General features: G+C 45.4%; 1 protein-coding gene, 1 long non-coding RNA gene and 1 pseudogene across 3 annotated transcripts; 1 reads left to right on the top strand and 2 right to left on the bottom strand.

Annotated features, from left to right (window-relative positions):
- Positions 1 to 2,084: 2,084 nt before the first annotated feature.
- LOC123069531 (polygalacturonase At1g48100) lies at positions 2,085 to 5,278 on the top strand. 2 transcript variants are annotated; one of them, XM_044492419.1, is made up of 7 exons: positions 2,085 to 2,459; positions 3,326 to 3,457; positions 3,785 to 3,967; positions 4,058 to 4,102; positions 4,203 to 4,410; positions 4,603 to 4,793; positions 4,880 to 5,278. In XM_044492419.1, the coding sequence occupies exons 1-7, from the start codon at positions 2,085 to 2,087 to the stop codon at positions 5,276 to 5,278; spliced, it is 1,533 nt and encodes a 510-aa protein (XP_044348354.1). The 2 variants fall into 2 exon arrangements, with proteins under 2 accessions (XP_044348354.1, XP_044348344.1); XM_044492409.1 differs by having other exon boundaries at positions 3,785 to 4,102.
- On the bottom strand, positions 2,265 to 4,826 carry LOC123069558 (uncharacterized). The gene is made up of 3 exons (XR_006432628.1): positions 4,589 to 4,826; positions 4,040 to 4,361; positions 2,265 to 2,499 (listed from the first exon to the last, which is right to left on the bottom strand). It is a non-coding gene; the product is annotated as an uncharacterized lncRNA (long non-coding RNA).
- Positions 5,279 to 6,684: 1,406 nt separating the features above from the next.
- Positions 6,685 to 9,507, bottom strand: LOC123069549 (probable amidase At4g34880; annotated as a pseudogene).
- Positions 9,508 to 12,837: the final 3,330 nt, after the last annotated feature.

The following is a 12,837-nucleotide window of genomic DNA, read 5'->3' as shown; positions in this document are numbered from 1 at the left end:
AAATAAATATTAATCTAAAATTTTCACAAAACCCTGCACAACATGGTAAATTCAAATTACAATTCGAAAATTTGCCGCAAAAAATGATTAAGAGGGAGTGAGGATACGGGATCAAGCCATTGAGATCATAGTTGGGAGTAAAGCATGCCACTGTTGATTAAATGGATTAGTTATGTGAACCTAGAATTATGCATTCACATAATAATTAAGTAACATACATATTAATGGTGAATTCAAACTCCCTGTTAACGCTTTAACCCTATTGCAGTTTTCCATCGCTTTTCTTCACTCTCTTGTTCTTTATTTTAATTCTACGCACTTTAATTATTGTCAAAACACTCTTGCGGCATTCCCTCCTCCGCACCGCTTTTGCTTCGGACCGCATTTAACTTGCATGTCAATTCCTTTAAACTTCTACAGGAGGCAAATACCATTTCCTAAGCTCTCTGTGGGATCGGTACTCTTAATTCGAAAAGGCTACAACTCAACATTGTGCACTTGCAAAACATCAGGGATCGAACCCTTTGCCTCGTGGATTGGGGTAAAGCACACCCAACAGGATTGGGGTAAAGCACACCCAACATTGAGACAAAAATATATTTTTGTCATTATCTAAGGTTCACATACTTAATACAACATGAGAAAATGATTGAAATTTCATTTGGAAATTTTGTCGCAAAATTCTACTTCATGGACAATAAGTGAAATTTAAATTCAAGTTATGTTTGGAATTTCCGTAGCTAAAATGATTGAGCGGGAGAGAGGGTGGAGGATCAAACACCCGACCTCGTGGCTGGGAGTAAAGCATGCATGCTCATCGTTGAGATAAGACGGTTTCTGTGTTACTATTATATATGCCCACATATTTCATATATAAACCGACAAATTCAAATTATGTTTGGAAATTTTATCCGAAGGTCGTGTCATTTTCCTAGGGACCAGTGGACCTGCAAAAACGACATGGAGATCCTAATGACCTTCCTTTTTGCATTTATGATTCCTGCGTAGCATTTGTAGAACCAAACCAAGGAATTGAATGCAGCGAGGGATATGCCATGATCATTGCTCGGGTAGGTAGGTACCTGGAGAACAGCGGCAGTGAAGAGATTCACGGGTCATTTCCCACACAGCACAGGAAGCATGCATGAAAACAATGTGGATCCACACATAGTTAAGCACCATATATACCGAACCGAACTTGTGGTCACATTGTTGCAAGTTCTCCAAAGAATACCCTGACACGCACGATGACAGCAGAAGAGATTAGATTCAATCACCATGCATGCATACTCATTCTGTCTCTGCACTAAACTACTAGTGGCAAACGGGTCGATTAGGTACAAATGATTATTATTTTTAGGAACAGGCACAGGCAGCATCCAACTTTATAATAAATGAATTAATAAAGCCAACAAGGCCGATCACACATACCAAAGTCTGAAGATAAAACAGGAGTGGATACAAATTGCGACTCAAAAAACGAGCGCTAAAGTTGCAAGAGATACAGCAAAATGATGAAAAAACAAGAAAGCCCATTTGAAGATATAATTAGCAGGGTGGGGTACAAATGATTGGATGCCACCTTCCTGCCCCGTGACCGTGAGCCATTAGTACAGGTATAAGCTACATTATCGATCTAACATATTTCTTTCTGGATAATGGAGCGCAATTCCTCCACTCCAACCGATTCTCACGGAAAGAACAAAAGCAGCACATCATGAAAAAAAAGAAGCTCTGTGCAGTTGGAAGGTTGCAGTTCATCCATCCATTCATATGCCGTACTTAGCCTTTTTCTTCTATAATATATGATATGCACGCTCGTGCATATTCGAGAAAAAAAATATGCCGCCCACGCATGCACGTGACTCAGGGGGGCACCTACCAGAACCAGAACCCCTTCCATTTATCTCCATTCTCTGTCCCAGCCTCGAACAAGTATCCATGGCGTCTCCATGGAGCTGGCTATTTAAACCCCTCCACTTTCCCTCCCCAGGCTCAAAACCGCATACACAGTCTGGCTGGACACTGCCATCATCTAAGAACAGGATAAGGATACTGGTCGGTACGAAGCTGCAGACGCAGAGATGAGCAAAGGTCTCGCCGTCCTGCTGCTCGTCGTCTCGCTTGCTCTGAGCTCCGGCGTCGGCTTCTGCGACGCGAGGAGTGGCAAGCACTGGAGGCAGAACAGGGGACCCTCCACCACCATGTTCACAAGGAAAGGGAAAGGGAAGAACGGCGGCGGCTCCCCTCCCCACAGCCACAGGCAGTACGGCAAAGGGCACCAGAGTCCTGCAATGCCGGCACCACCTAGTCCAGGTGGTGGTAATGGCCACGCGTCGCCGTCTCCACCACCACCACAAGCACCGCCGTCGCCGCCACCGGAAGCGCCATCGCAGGGCATGGTGTTCAGCGTGGTTGCTTTCGGAGCACGGGGTGACGGAGTTACGGATGATACCCAGGTAACCATCAGCACTGCTCCCAAGTAAAGAACATTTGCACCTGAAAGTACATTTTTCAAGTTAGTATGCTGCAGGGACATGGTTGCCAAAATTAGTCTTTTAAAACAATAATCCCCCGTGATTGCACAATCACATTACTACTTTTTAGTAAGCTGCACATAATGTGCGTATAATGTGTAATCGGGAGCTGGAAGAATATTTCGGCCAGGACAAAAAGTGTGTATAATGCAACAACCTTGATTTGTCTTCATGTTTACATTGTTCTTTTCTCACGTGATTGGGCATATGTCTTTACTCATCATGCTGGATTCTAGTGCTGTATTTAATAACACTACCAAATTGTAGTACAAGCTTCCTATAGCAATTGCATTCTTGCAAGACATTTTATATTCGCCAGGAAAAATAATATGTGCTGGAAAGGACATAACAACTCAAGTTTTGCGGTTCCCTAAGAATATGACAATCCTCAAATTTGGTAGAGTTATTGGTTCTTTTTGTCGGTTCTCGGTTGTTTTCTTGTTTTTTTAAAGAGAATTGAGAAACTTAAACACCATATTAGATTATACTATGGGTTCTCACTGAGGAATTACCCTAATTTTTCAATCAACGCAAACTTAGAATCTTCTAGGTAAATATGCTTTTTTTTCCTTATATATTTTCTTTTAGGGCAAAAGAGTTATGTCTTGCACCCATGTACTGATCACAATAGCATAGCAGTGTTCAGTAAACAGTTAATGCAATGGACTGCACTTGAAATCTGAGCTATACAGTTGGTATCACCATGCATGCTATGATATGATGACACACTGCAGTATCCTTTCCTTTCCCGACAAAGGTTGAACTTGATTACTATCTATATATTGCAGGCTTTTGAAGCAGCATGGGCAGCAGCATGCAAGGTGGAGGCATCGACGGTTCTTGTACCACCTGAACTCGAGTTCCTTGTTGGCCCAATCTCATTTTCGGGCCCTAACTGCAAGCCTAACACTATATTCCAGGTAACATTACTCCTAATCCCAAAGCATATATACACACCAGAAATAAGTCTTCCATTACTTAAAGGAAGTCGGCAACTATGTACACTATGCACCAGAGCATTCTCGACAGACATGGTTGTTGTTTGATGCTCTTTGCACGCTTACCAAAGTATAGATAGACATTCAACTCAACCAAAATATTCTGTTTGGAGGTTGTAACTGAAACTCTGAAGCTGTACAATATGCCCTATCCAGATTCCTTGGCTACATTCCAATCGGCATGCTAGTTATGCAACAACAAACTAAATAAGCAGTGTTGGTTTTAAATGCCGTGTTTTCATTTTGTAGCTGGATGGAACCATTTCGGCTAAAATTGGCGCGAGAGCGTGGGGCTCCGGTTTGCTTCAATGGCTCGAGTTCACGAAACTAAACGGGATATCAATTCAAGGCAGTGGTGTCATAAATGGTCAGGGTAAAGAATGGTGGACCTATTCAGATTCAGATGATGATGATGATGATGATATGGACTCAGTAAGGCCTGACCATCTAACAGCTTCCTTACTTAATAAACCAATCAAAAGTAGACAAATTTTAATTGCTTACTTTGGATGCTTCCAACAGTACACTGATCAGGAGCTGGAGAAAATGCCACAGATTAAACCCACGGTAAGCATATTATTAAGTCACTATTGCAGAACTTGAATATCTTTGACGTTGCATATCAGACCAAATTAAGTAGCGAGTGGTTGCGTACTCTGCTATGCAGGCGCTAAGGTTTTATGGCAGTTCCAATGTCAGAGTAACTGGTATCAGCATCATCAACAGCCCGCAGTGCCATCTGAAGTTCGATAGCTGTCAGGGAGTCATGGTTCATAATCTGACCATCTCGTCCCCTGAGAATAGCCCCAACACGGATGGAATACACCTGCAAAACTCCAAGGATGTCAACATTCACCACACTGACCTGGCCTGCGGTAATGTTCCTCACAATTTATTTTTAATTTTTGTTTGCGATGTCACAAAACTTGATTAAGTAGGTAGCTGTTACTTTTGTGTACCACAATAACAATAATTTTATTTCAGGATGTAAATATAGAGGGCAGTAGAATAATTTGTATACAGAACCACGAGAACTTGGCATGAAATATTTACCTTGTGCAATGCAGGTGATGACTGCATCTCCATACAGACAGGCTGCAGCGACGTAAACATACATAATGTGAACTGTGGACCAGGCCATGGGATCAGCATTGGTGGCCTAGGAAGGTACAACACCAAGGCATGTGTCTCCAACATCACTGTAAGAGATGTCAACATGTTCAAAACAATGACCGGTGTCAGGATCAAGACTTGGCAGGTAACCATAATGAGACTGCAACTCAGTTCATCCAGCAAGGACCACTATGCATACATATATCCAATCACACTAGGTTATCAATGCAGGGTGGCTCAGGGCTGGTCCAGGGCATAAGGTTCTCCAACATACACATGTCAGAGGTTCAGACGCCCATCATGATAGACCAGTTCTACTGCGACAAAACATCGTGCACGAACCAAAGCTCGGCGGTGGCGGTTTCAGGCGTGCAGTATGAGAACATCCGGGGGACTTTCACGATCAAGCCCGCCCAGTTCGCGTGCAGCGACAGCTCGCCATGCTCGGAGATCACCCTGACCGGCATACAACTGAGACCCCTGATCGTGCCTCAGTACCACACATGCAGCAGCCCCTTCTGCTGGGAGGCCTTTGGGGAGCTGTACACTCCCACCATCCCTCCTATTTCATGCTTGCAGCTCGGCAAGCCAGCCGGGAACCGCGTACTGTCGGACCACGATCAGTGCTGAAACTCCATGGACGATCAGGGGAGCTCTTGTGCCTGGTGTGAATATATATACAGCTCTTGTTAGGATGTGGCTGTCATGGCATCCAACACAATTATTTTTTGGCAGGACGTATATAGGATAGTGATGTATGATGCATGTGTAGGAGATAGCTGAAACACGAGAAGAAACACATTTCAGCTAGATCTGATAATGTAGCGATATCTATATATGCAAAGGCCAGGGGCACTACCACCTTTTTAAAAGAAAAGAAGTCATATCTATATGTCTCCAAGGCTTCTTTAGACAAGTTGGTTGCTATGGAACACTACATAACTACTCCATAAGTAGTAACTTTATTGGTGATTTGAACAATTATCATGTGGTACCATCGCAAGTTCACAACTGAGTAGTCAGTTGATCACAGACCGAAATGTCTTAAAACAGATTGCAATATCTGTACTCTCAGTATCCTAGTACCATCTTTTAGGCCTCAAAGAGCCAAGCGTACGGTAAACTGGTGTGTCAGAAATGAAAGCTAAAAATTTAGTGCTCTACATTTAATTCATCACATTATAATTGGCTGTGTTGACGTGACTTGACTGCAAAACATAATGTTTTTTGTTGCTGAACTGCAAAGTGTAAACTGCGGGTGATTAAAGAGTTTTAACAGGACGGCGATTACATACCTATCAATCATCTTTCAATACGAGAGCAAAGATGGCGAAGAAGGTAATGGTTACCAACATCTTTGTTTGTATGAATCCTCATGGCCAAGTCTGCCTATTCAAGCATGAACTGCTTTACACCCTTCAGGTTAACCTGGCAGTGTGACAGCTATCAAAGCCACTCCTATCAGCTTGGCACAGCATACTTACTGGAACCTTGCAGGCCCACAACTTTAGCAGCACCTTGGGTCTGGGGAAAACACATTACTCCAGCCAATGAGAGCATGATTCCCACCGGAGAACTAATGCCCGTCAAGGACACGCCTTTCGATTTCACCACATGCCTTTAGATGCTGCCAGCAGCTTAAACCAGATGGCTGCAACTGCAATAGTTGTAGAGTGTAATAAAATGATCAGAAAAAAGAAGTCAAGTTGCAGTGGCAGGCATATAAAAATAAAGGTGTAGTGACCTTACCTCACTCAGAAAATAATGTTCCTTATTGTTCAATGGTGGCTTATATTTTGGTTGCGCATAACTGAGAAGGATTTCGTAAAAAGAAAAACAACGTGTCAAAGGTGTCTTCACATGCTTGCCAAAAAAAATGAGTTCCTTTGCTTGATGAAATAGCATGCTGAAGCAATTCTCTTGTCATTTTGCACAAAACAACGTGTCAGAGTTTATTGCAAAAGATATTAAAAGATTGTGTACAATCAAACAGAAAAAGGTAACAAAGCTGAAATATCTGGTGTTCAGGATCTGCATAACAAAAATTCAGTCCTTTGCGCACTATTACTCATTTCAGATACAAAGAAGCAGATGTATTCTACAATCAAATGACAGAATGCTGCAATATTGGAGGTTTTCTAACTTTTGTTGCCTGCTCGAAGGAATAAGCAATCTCAATAAGCGTCGGCTCTGATCCTTTCAACCCCCCCAAAGCAAATCGCAAAAGGAACGCCGTTCGAAGCATATCCAGCTGGGACGGTTATTGCTGGATAGCCGCCGATGGCAAGCAGGCTATGAGCAGACGCACCAGGTGCGACGATCACGTCCAGTTGATTGGCTCGCATTATCTTCTCAAGGCCTTCCTCGCACAGTTTGTTCAGTTTGGCAATGGCACGCTCCTCAGCAGGACCAATGCCGTTCGTTTCTTCAGATTGCAGAAGGTAACTCTGGCCAAATTCAGCCATCCTTTCCTGTAACAAATGTCTCAAGAGTGTCATATTCAAAGTTCATAATAAACCTGGAAATGAGGTGAACATTGAGTAATTACCTCGACAGGGTTTTTGTTGTTGAAGTCAATTATGTCTGATAATGATCTAACAGGTGAGGTAGCCAGTTCAGACAAGTAAGAGTTCAGGGACAGCTTGAACTCAGCTAGCATAAGAGCACGTTCGCCGCTTTGTACCGCATCATTGATGATCTTCATGCTTGGTATCTCAAGATTGTCCACCAAGATGGCCCCCATTTTCCTTTCAGTTTTTTAACAACATGAAGGAGTTAGGAACAGCTAATGTATCTTCAGAAAGAGAAACATCAACAGAAAGCAATAAGCAGATAACAAGTCATAATTCATCCCTTCCTTAATTCAAGTCGTCCTCCGATGTTGATATTGTCATCTAATCCCTCCGTTTCTAAATATAAGTCTTTGTAGAGATTGCACTATGGACTACATACAGAGCAAAATGAGTGAATCTACACTTTAAAATGCATCTATATACATCCATATGTGGTTCATAGTGAAATCTCTACAAAGACTTGTATTTAGGAACGGAGGGAGTACTATTTTGCAATTTTGAAAAATGGCATTTTGGGATGAGGACCCACATGTCTTTCTCACAACCAGTGGCATTTTCAGAACTACAAACCTTGTAGTGGCATCTGTGCCTTAGCTTGTAACTCTTGCCATCTTAGAAGCTCATACTAATAGTTTCGAGAGTATAATATGTTTCCCTGACGTAGAATAGGATTCAGAGTGTATGGAGTCTCCAAAACAACATTCTGGTGCACCACTCATTAGATGTCTGACTTATCGTAAGCGTCGGTCCATCTTAAAGAGGAGCACCATCTAAATGATCGATATCGAAGAATAACAAATATGTCATCAAACAAGAAGAGTGCTGAGCTACCTCATAGTGTCGAAATGGTCCCTGAACACCTTTTCTTGGATAGAGCCTGGGGCAAACCGGAAGAAGTCCTTCCTGAGAATCCCAACCCTCTTGCCCCTTAGATCATCTATGTTCAAGAATTGCCCATAACCGCCTTTCGGGATATACCGTGATGCCATGCGAGTTGCCTCTGCATCCCGTGCATCATAACCGACCATTGCTTCCAACACATGTACTGCATCTGAAACTGTCCTGCATATTGGCCTGCATCAAGTAAACTATATCACTAAGAAATAACTAAAACCTGCGTCATCAGATAACTCGACACATTGCAACTATCTAATCTAACTGCTGGATTACTCGACATAAGTGGATGCCATGTTTTTGAAAGAAATAAATTCAGTTAAGCAATGCACATTGTGATGCTGATCCAGACAGTAAAATCACACCACTCTCCTTAACTAGGAGTATAATGTAAGCATTTTGTCAGCTTCAGTTTTACCCAATTGTGTCCATCCTTGGAGATATGATGATCACGCCAGCCCGGCTTGTGAGGCCGACCGTGGGCTTGATTCCGACAACGGAGTTGAAGCTGGACGGGCACATGATGGAGCCATCCGTCTCCGTCCCAATCGTCACCGCCACCATGTTCGCCGCCGCGGCAATGGCGGAGCCGCTGCTCGACGCGCACGGGGTCGCTGACGGCACATACGGATTATACGGCACAATGGATTGATTCAGAGTCAGAATTCACCCCTTACTCGAGGAAATCAAGTTGCTGTTCTAGCTTCCTGGCAAGGAGAAGCAAACAAAATAAATGGAGGCGGCAAGAGGGGAAGGGGAGCATCTGCTGCTCACAATGCCCTGGCCGGCGCGGGGGCTCCAGCCGGCGGGGATGCGGGGGCCGCGGAAGTTACACCACTCGCTGAGGCTGGCGGTGCCGAGGACGACCGCGCCGGCGCGCCGGAGCCGCTCGACCACGCCGGCGTCGCGGGCGGGGCGGGACCCGACCAGCGCGAGCGACCCGGCCGTCGCGTTCAGCCTCCCGGATCCGTCGCCGGCCGCCGCGATGTTGTCCTTGATCAGCACGGGGATGCCGTGGAGCGGCGGGAGCGCCGCACCATCGAGGTCGAGGCGTGCGGCGTCGGCGCGGTCGGCGGCGGCGAGCGCGCCGTCGGCATCGATCTCGACGACGGCGTGGAGGGCCGGGTCGAGGGACGCGATGCGGCGCAGGTAGAGCTCGACGAGGCCGCGGGAGGTGAGCTCGCCGCCGGCGAACGCGCGGTGGATGGACTCGACCGTGGCCTCCTCCAGCACGAAGGCGACGGCCGTGGAGGCCGCGGCCGCCGCGAGGAGAAGCGGCAGCAGGTGGCGCAGGGGAGGCGGCATTGCCAGTGGTGTGCGTAAGGTGGCGATGTGGGAAGACTATAACCGTTGACTTTTCAATCAAATGGTATTCGAACCTCTCGCAGATCCCAGAAATCAAACAGCGGGAGGAGTTGCTACAACGCCCTGCATCGCGGAAGAACCGCAAATTATATCAACGCGGAAGATGTGTTGATTTGCATCGCTTGGAAGCGAATCTCTCTTGATGCTCCGAAGAAGAAAAGTTTGGTTGTTGATCATGCGGATGATGATAATCAGTGGCGGATTCAGGATTGGAACAAGCCCCGGGCTTAATTTTTTTTCGGGAGATAAAAACTTAACGTTCATCAAGCTATAGCTATCTCAAAAGAATAACTCAAATGTGGCTCAATTGCACCGGAAATTTATAATTTAAACTCAATGCTTAAAGATACAACAAAATATATAAAAATATTACAAAAACTATGAACAATACATGATAAAAAAAGACTACCAAATCAACGGCTTGCTTCATCAGTGTCTTTGATAACTTAATTAACAACACCAAAAATATCTCTTCATCTCTATTGTCAACATTCATATTCAAATACAATTGCTAGCACTCTCATGTATCTCTGAATCTCTCCATTACCAATTCTGCAGTGCAGCCGACAGACAAGTTCAGTAGTTTCTGGGGAGGCCGGAGCAGAGCTAGCGAGGAGAGCCGGTGAGCGGTGGAGCGGGCGAGCGGCGGGGGGACCTGGGAGGCTAGGACCGCCGAGGAGCGCTGGGACGGAGGGAAGTTTTCAGCGGTGGCGGGCAGCGGTGGCCTGGCGGCTGCGCGAGCAGTTCCTGCACGCACGCGTGTGCCTAGCTCGCTGACTCGCTAGGTCTGGGAGTGCGAAGGTGGAGGCTGCCTTGGGCCCTGGCTGTGTGTTGAGCTAAGCCCCGGGCCCATTCAAAATTATACCTAGGTTACAACTAGAAAAAAACGCCACGCCCCGGGCCTGGGGCCCAGATCCGCCCCTGATGATAATGATGGTGGTGAGGAGATAAGGAGCCCCACTCCTCACTCGACGACCAGATCATATAAGTCGGATGGAAGCAAAAAGTAAAGGGGTCGAAAGCCGGAGACAATGATCTTAAATAAGGATCTGATGTCATTGTCATTGGGAGGAAAGAGTATGCCGAAGTAAAAAAATGGTGAAGTTAAAAGAAATGGAGGAGAGGGGGGAAGCAGAGCGGCGGAAGGTGGTGGCCGAGGAGAGGTTGGGGCGGCCGAGGAGAGAAAGGTTGAACTAGAGGAGGGAAAGGTGGTGGCCGATGAACTGAAGATGGCAGCCGATGAGTTTATGTTCATGGACACAAGTGGCCTCGACCCCAAAGCAAAGGCGTGCATCAAGCTTTGTCACGATGAAATGATTATGAAAAAGCAAATGCTCGCGAGAACACATGATGGGAGGAGGAATGGGAGGTGTCATGGGTGAAATGGGAGGAGCAATGGAAGGAATAGGAGGTGTCATGGATGGAATGGGAGGTGCCTTCGGTGGTGGAATGGGATGAGGAATGGGAGGTGCCATGGACGGTGGAATGGGTGGCTACATGAACATGGTAGGGGGTGCCATGGATGGTGCCTTTGGTGGCAACATGGATGGTGGCTTCGGTGGCAATATGGGTGGCATGGGAGGTGGCTTCTGTGGCAACATTAGTGAAATGGGAGGTGGTTTCGATGGTAACATGAGTGGCATGGGAGGTGCTTCCGTTGGCAACATGAGTGGCATGAGAGGTGGCTTCGATGGCAACATGAGTGACATGGGAGGTGGCTTCAATGGCAACACGAGTGGCATTGGAGGTGCTTCCTGTGGAGGTGGTGGTGTCGTTGCATCAACGCGTGAAAACGTCGACAAAGAAGCCATTGATGATGATGGTGCCAATGTCCACAATGTGACCAGTGACAATGGGGAGAATGAAAATTGAGATGCTATGTTGGATATTAACTTTATGTGCATTTTAATTTGTTGGACCAGAACTTTGATTGATATGATGCACTTTTGTTTGTTGGATTATGAACTATGTTGCTATGGAAGTTGAGTTCATTTTAAATCTGGAAATATTGCTCATTTATACGTCTATGTAATGATTTTGATTCGAAAGAGTGCGCTTGTAGTCTGCCGCGCGGTTGTCGGCCGTTTTACATTTTCAAATATGCATCGTTTGTTGGAGCACTAGTTTTACATCATCAAATATACATTATTTATTGGAGTTAGGATTTTTTTTATGTATACATCACCTACTTTTACATCTTTAAATATACATCTTCCATTGAAGATGGGAGATGCTCTTAGTGAGGCGCTGATAATGGAACAGACCCAGTTATTTAATTGGGAATTGCCACAATCAAATAGGTTAGCATATGCAACATCCGTGTCGCTCGCTTCTCCGAAGCAGAGCAATTCACTTCTATGAAAAAGTTAATTTTAAGGCCCGCCATTTGATCAAAAGCTAGCAAGAGGTTTAGGTTTCGACGCTTATCCAGGTCGTGTTCCATAAAAAAAAATTATGCCGTCAGAATATTGCAGAGCCGAGAAGCCATCATCCACAAAGTGTAGCACTACTCATGTAATCTAATCGTCCCGCTTAACACGGTCAATCAAGATGGCCAACATGTTAGCAACAATATTGAATAACATTGGGGACATGGGTCGCCGTGGCGTAATCCCTTTTTTCATGGAAGTGATGGCCAACATTATCATTAATTTTGATGGCCACATTACCATCTATAGGGATGAGAGGTAGGCGGGGTGAATATTATTCCATCTATATGGCGCCGTCGCTGGTTCGCCTTCTTAAGCAGGATACAAACACTAAACAAACTCAAAAAAACCCTAAAGCGAAGCATGAACCCTTCCATCGACAAGGGCCGGGATCCACCGCGCTTTCATGGCCCTAAGGCCACAGCATACGAGGCAGATGATCGGCGGTGGCGGGAGTCGGGAAACTCTAGACGCGTGAGGGTCGCTGGTGTGGGGGAGGAGAAAAATGTTTCTGTAGTCTCTAGTTAAAAAATTGGTGCTATTAGTCTGATTACATACCTTGTTTTGGACTCTGATTACATACCTTGTTGGAGCTTATGATTGCTTCAAAATAAATTTGTCTTTCAGACATGCACTTCATGAAAGTCTGGAATGCATTCTAGGTAAGTTGGACAGAAAGAATCCTAGTCAGCATGTAATTGCATATAACTCTTTATACGTTTAGCATTACTGCATGGTGGTTTCATTCGTACACCTGTGAAAGATGCTCTGTGTCGATGCTCTCTGCTTCTCAGATGCTCACAGCTCCTGGATCATCGCCCTACTTACGGGACCTCGTTGAAATGGTTGCAGCTTTGGGCATGTCCCGCGGCAACCATGACACCCCATACGTATGCTTGGCGCGTAGATGCAGCCGGAGCCCTGACAG

This window comes from Triticum aestivum, chromosome 1A, assembly GCF_018294505.1.
Source record: "Triticum aestivum cultivar Chinese Spring chromosome 1A, IWGSC CS RefSeq v2.1, whole genome shotgun sequence".
NCBI classification, from domain to species: domain Eukaryota; kingdom Viridiplantae; phylum Streptophyta; class Magnoliopsida; order Poales; family Poaceae; genus Triticum; species Triticum aestivum.
The sequence above is the reverse complement of the archived record's forward strand: the minus strand, read 5'-3'. Positions and strand labels throughout refer to the sequence as shown.

Bases quoted from the DNA above. Each gene is read 5' to 3' on its own strand.
- LOC123069531 (XM_044492409.1), top strand. From the start codon at position 2,085: ATGAGCAAAGGTCTCGCCGTCCTGCTGCTCGTCGTCTCGCTTGCTCTG. The intron at 4,103-4,202 runs GTAAGCATATTA...TCTGCTATGCAG, and splicing joins TGCCACAGATTAAACCCACG to GCGCTAAGGTTTTATGGCAG. The intron at 4,794-4,879 runs GTAACCATAATG...TTATCAATGCAG, and splicing joins TCAGGATCAAGACTTGGCAG to GGTGGCTCAGGGCTGGTCCA.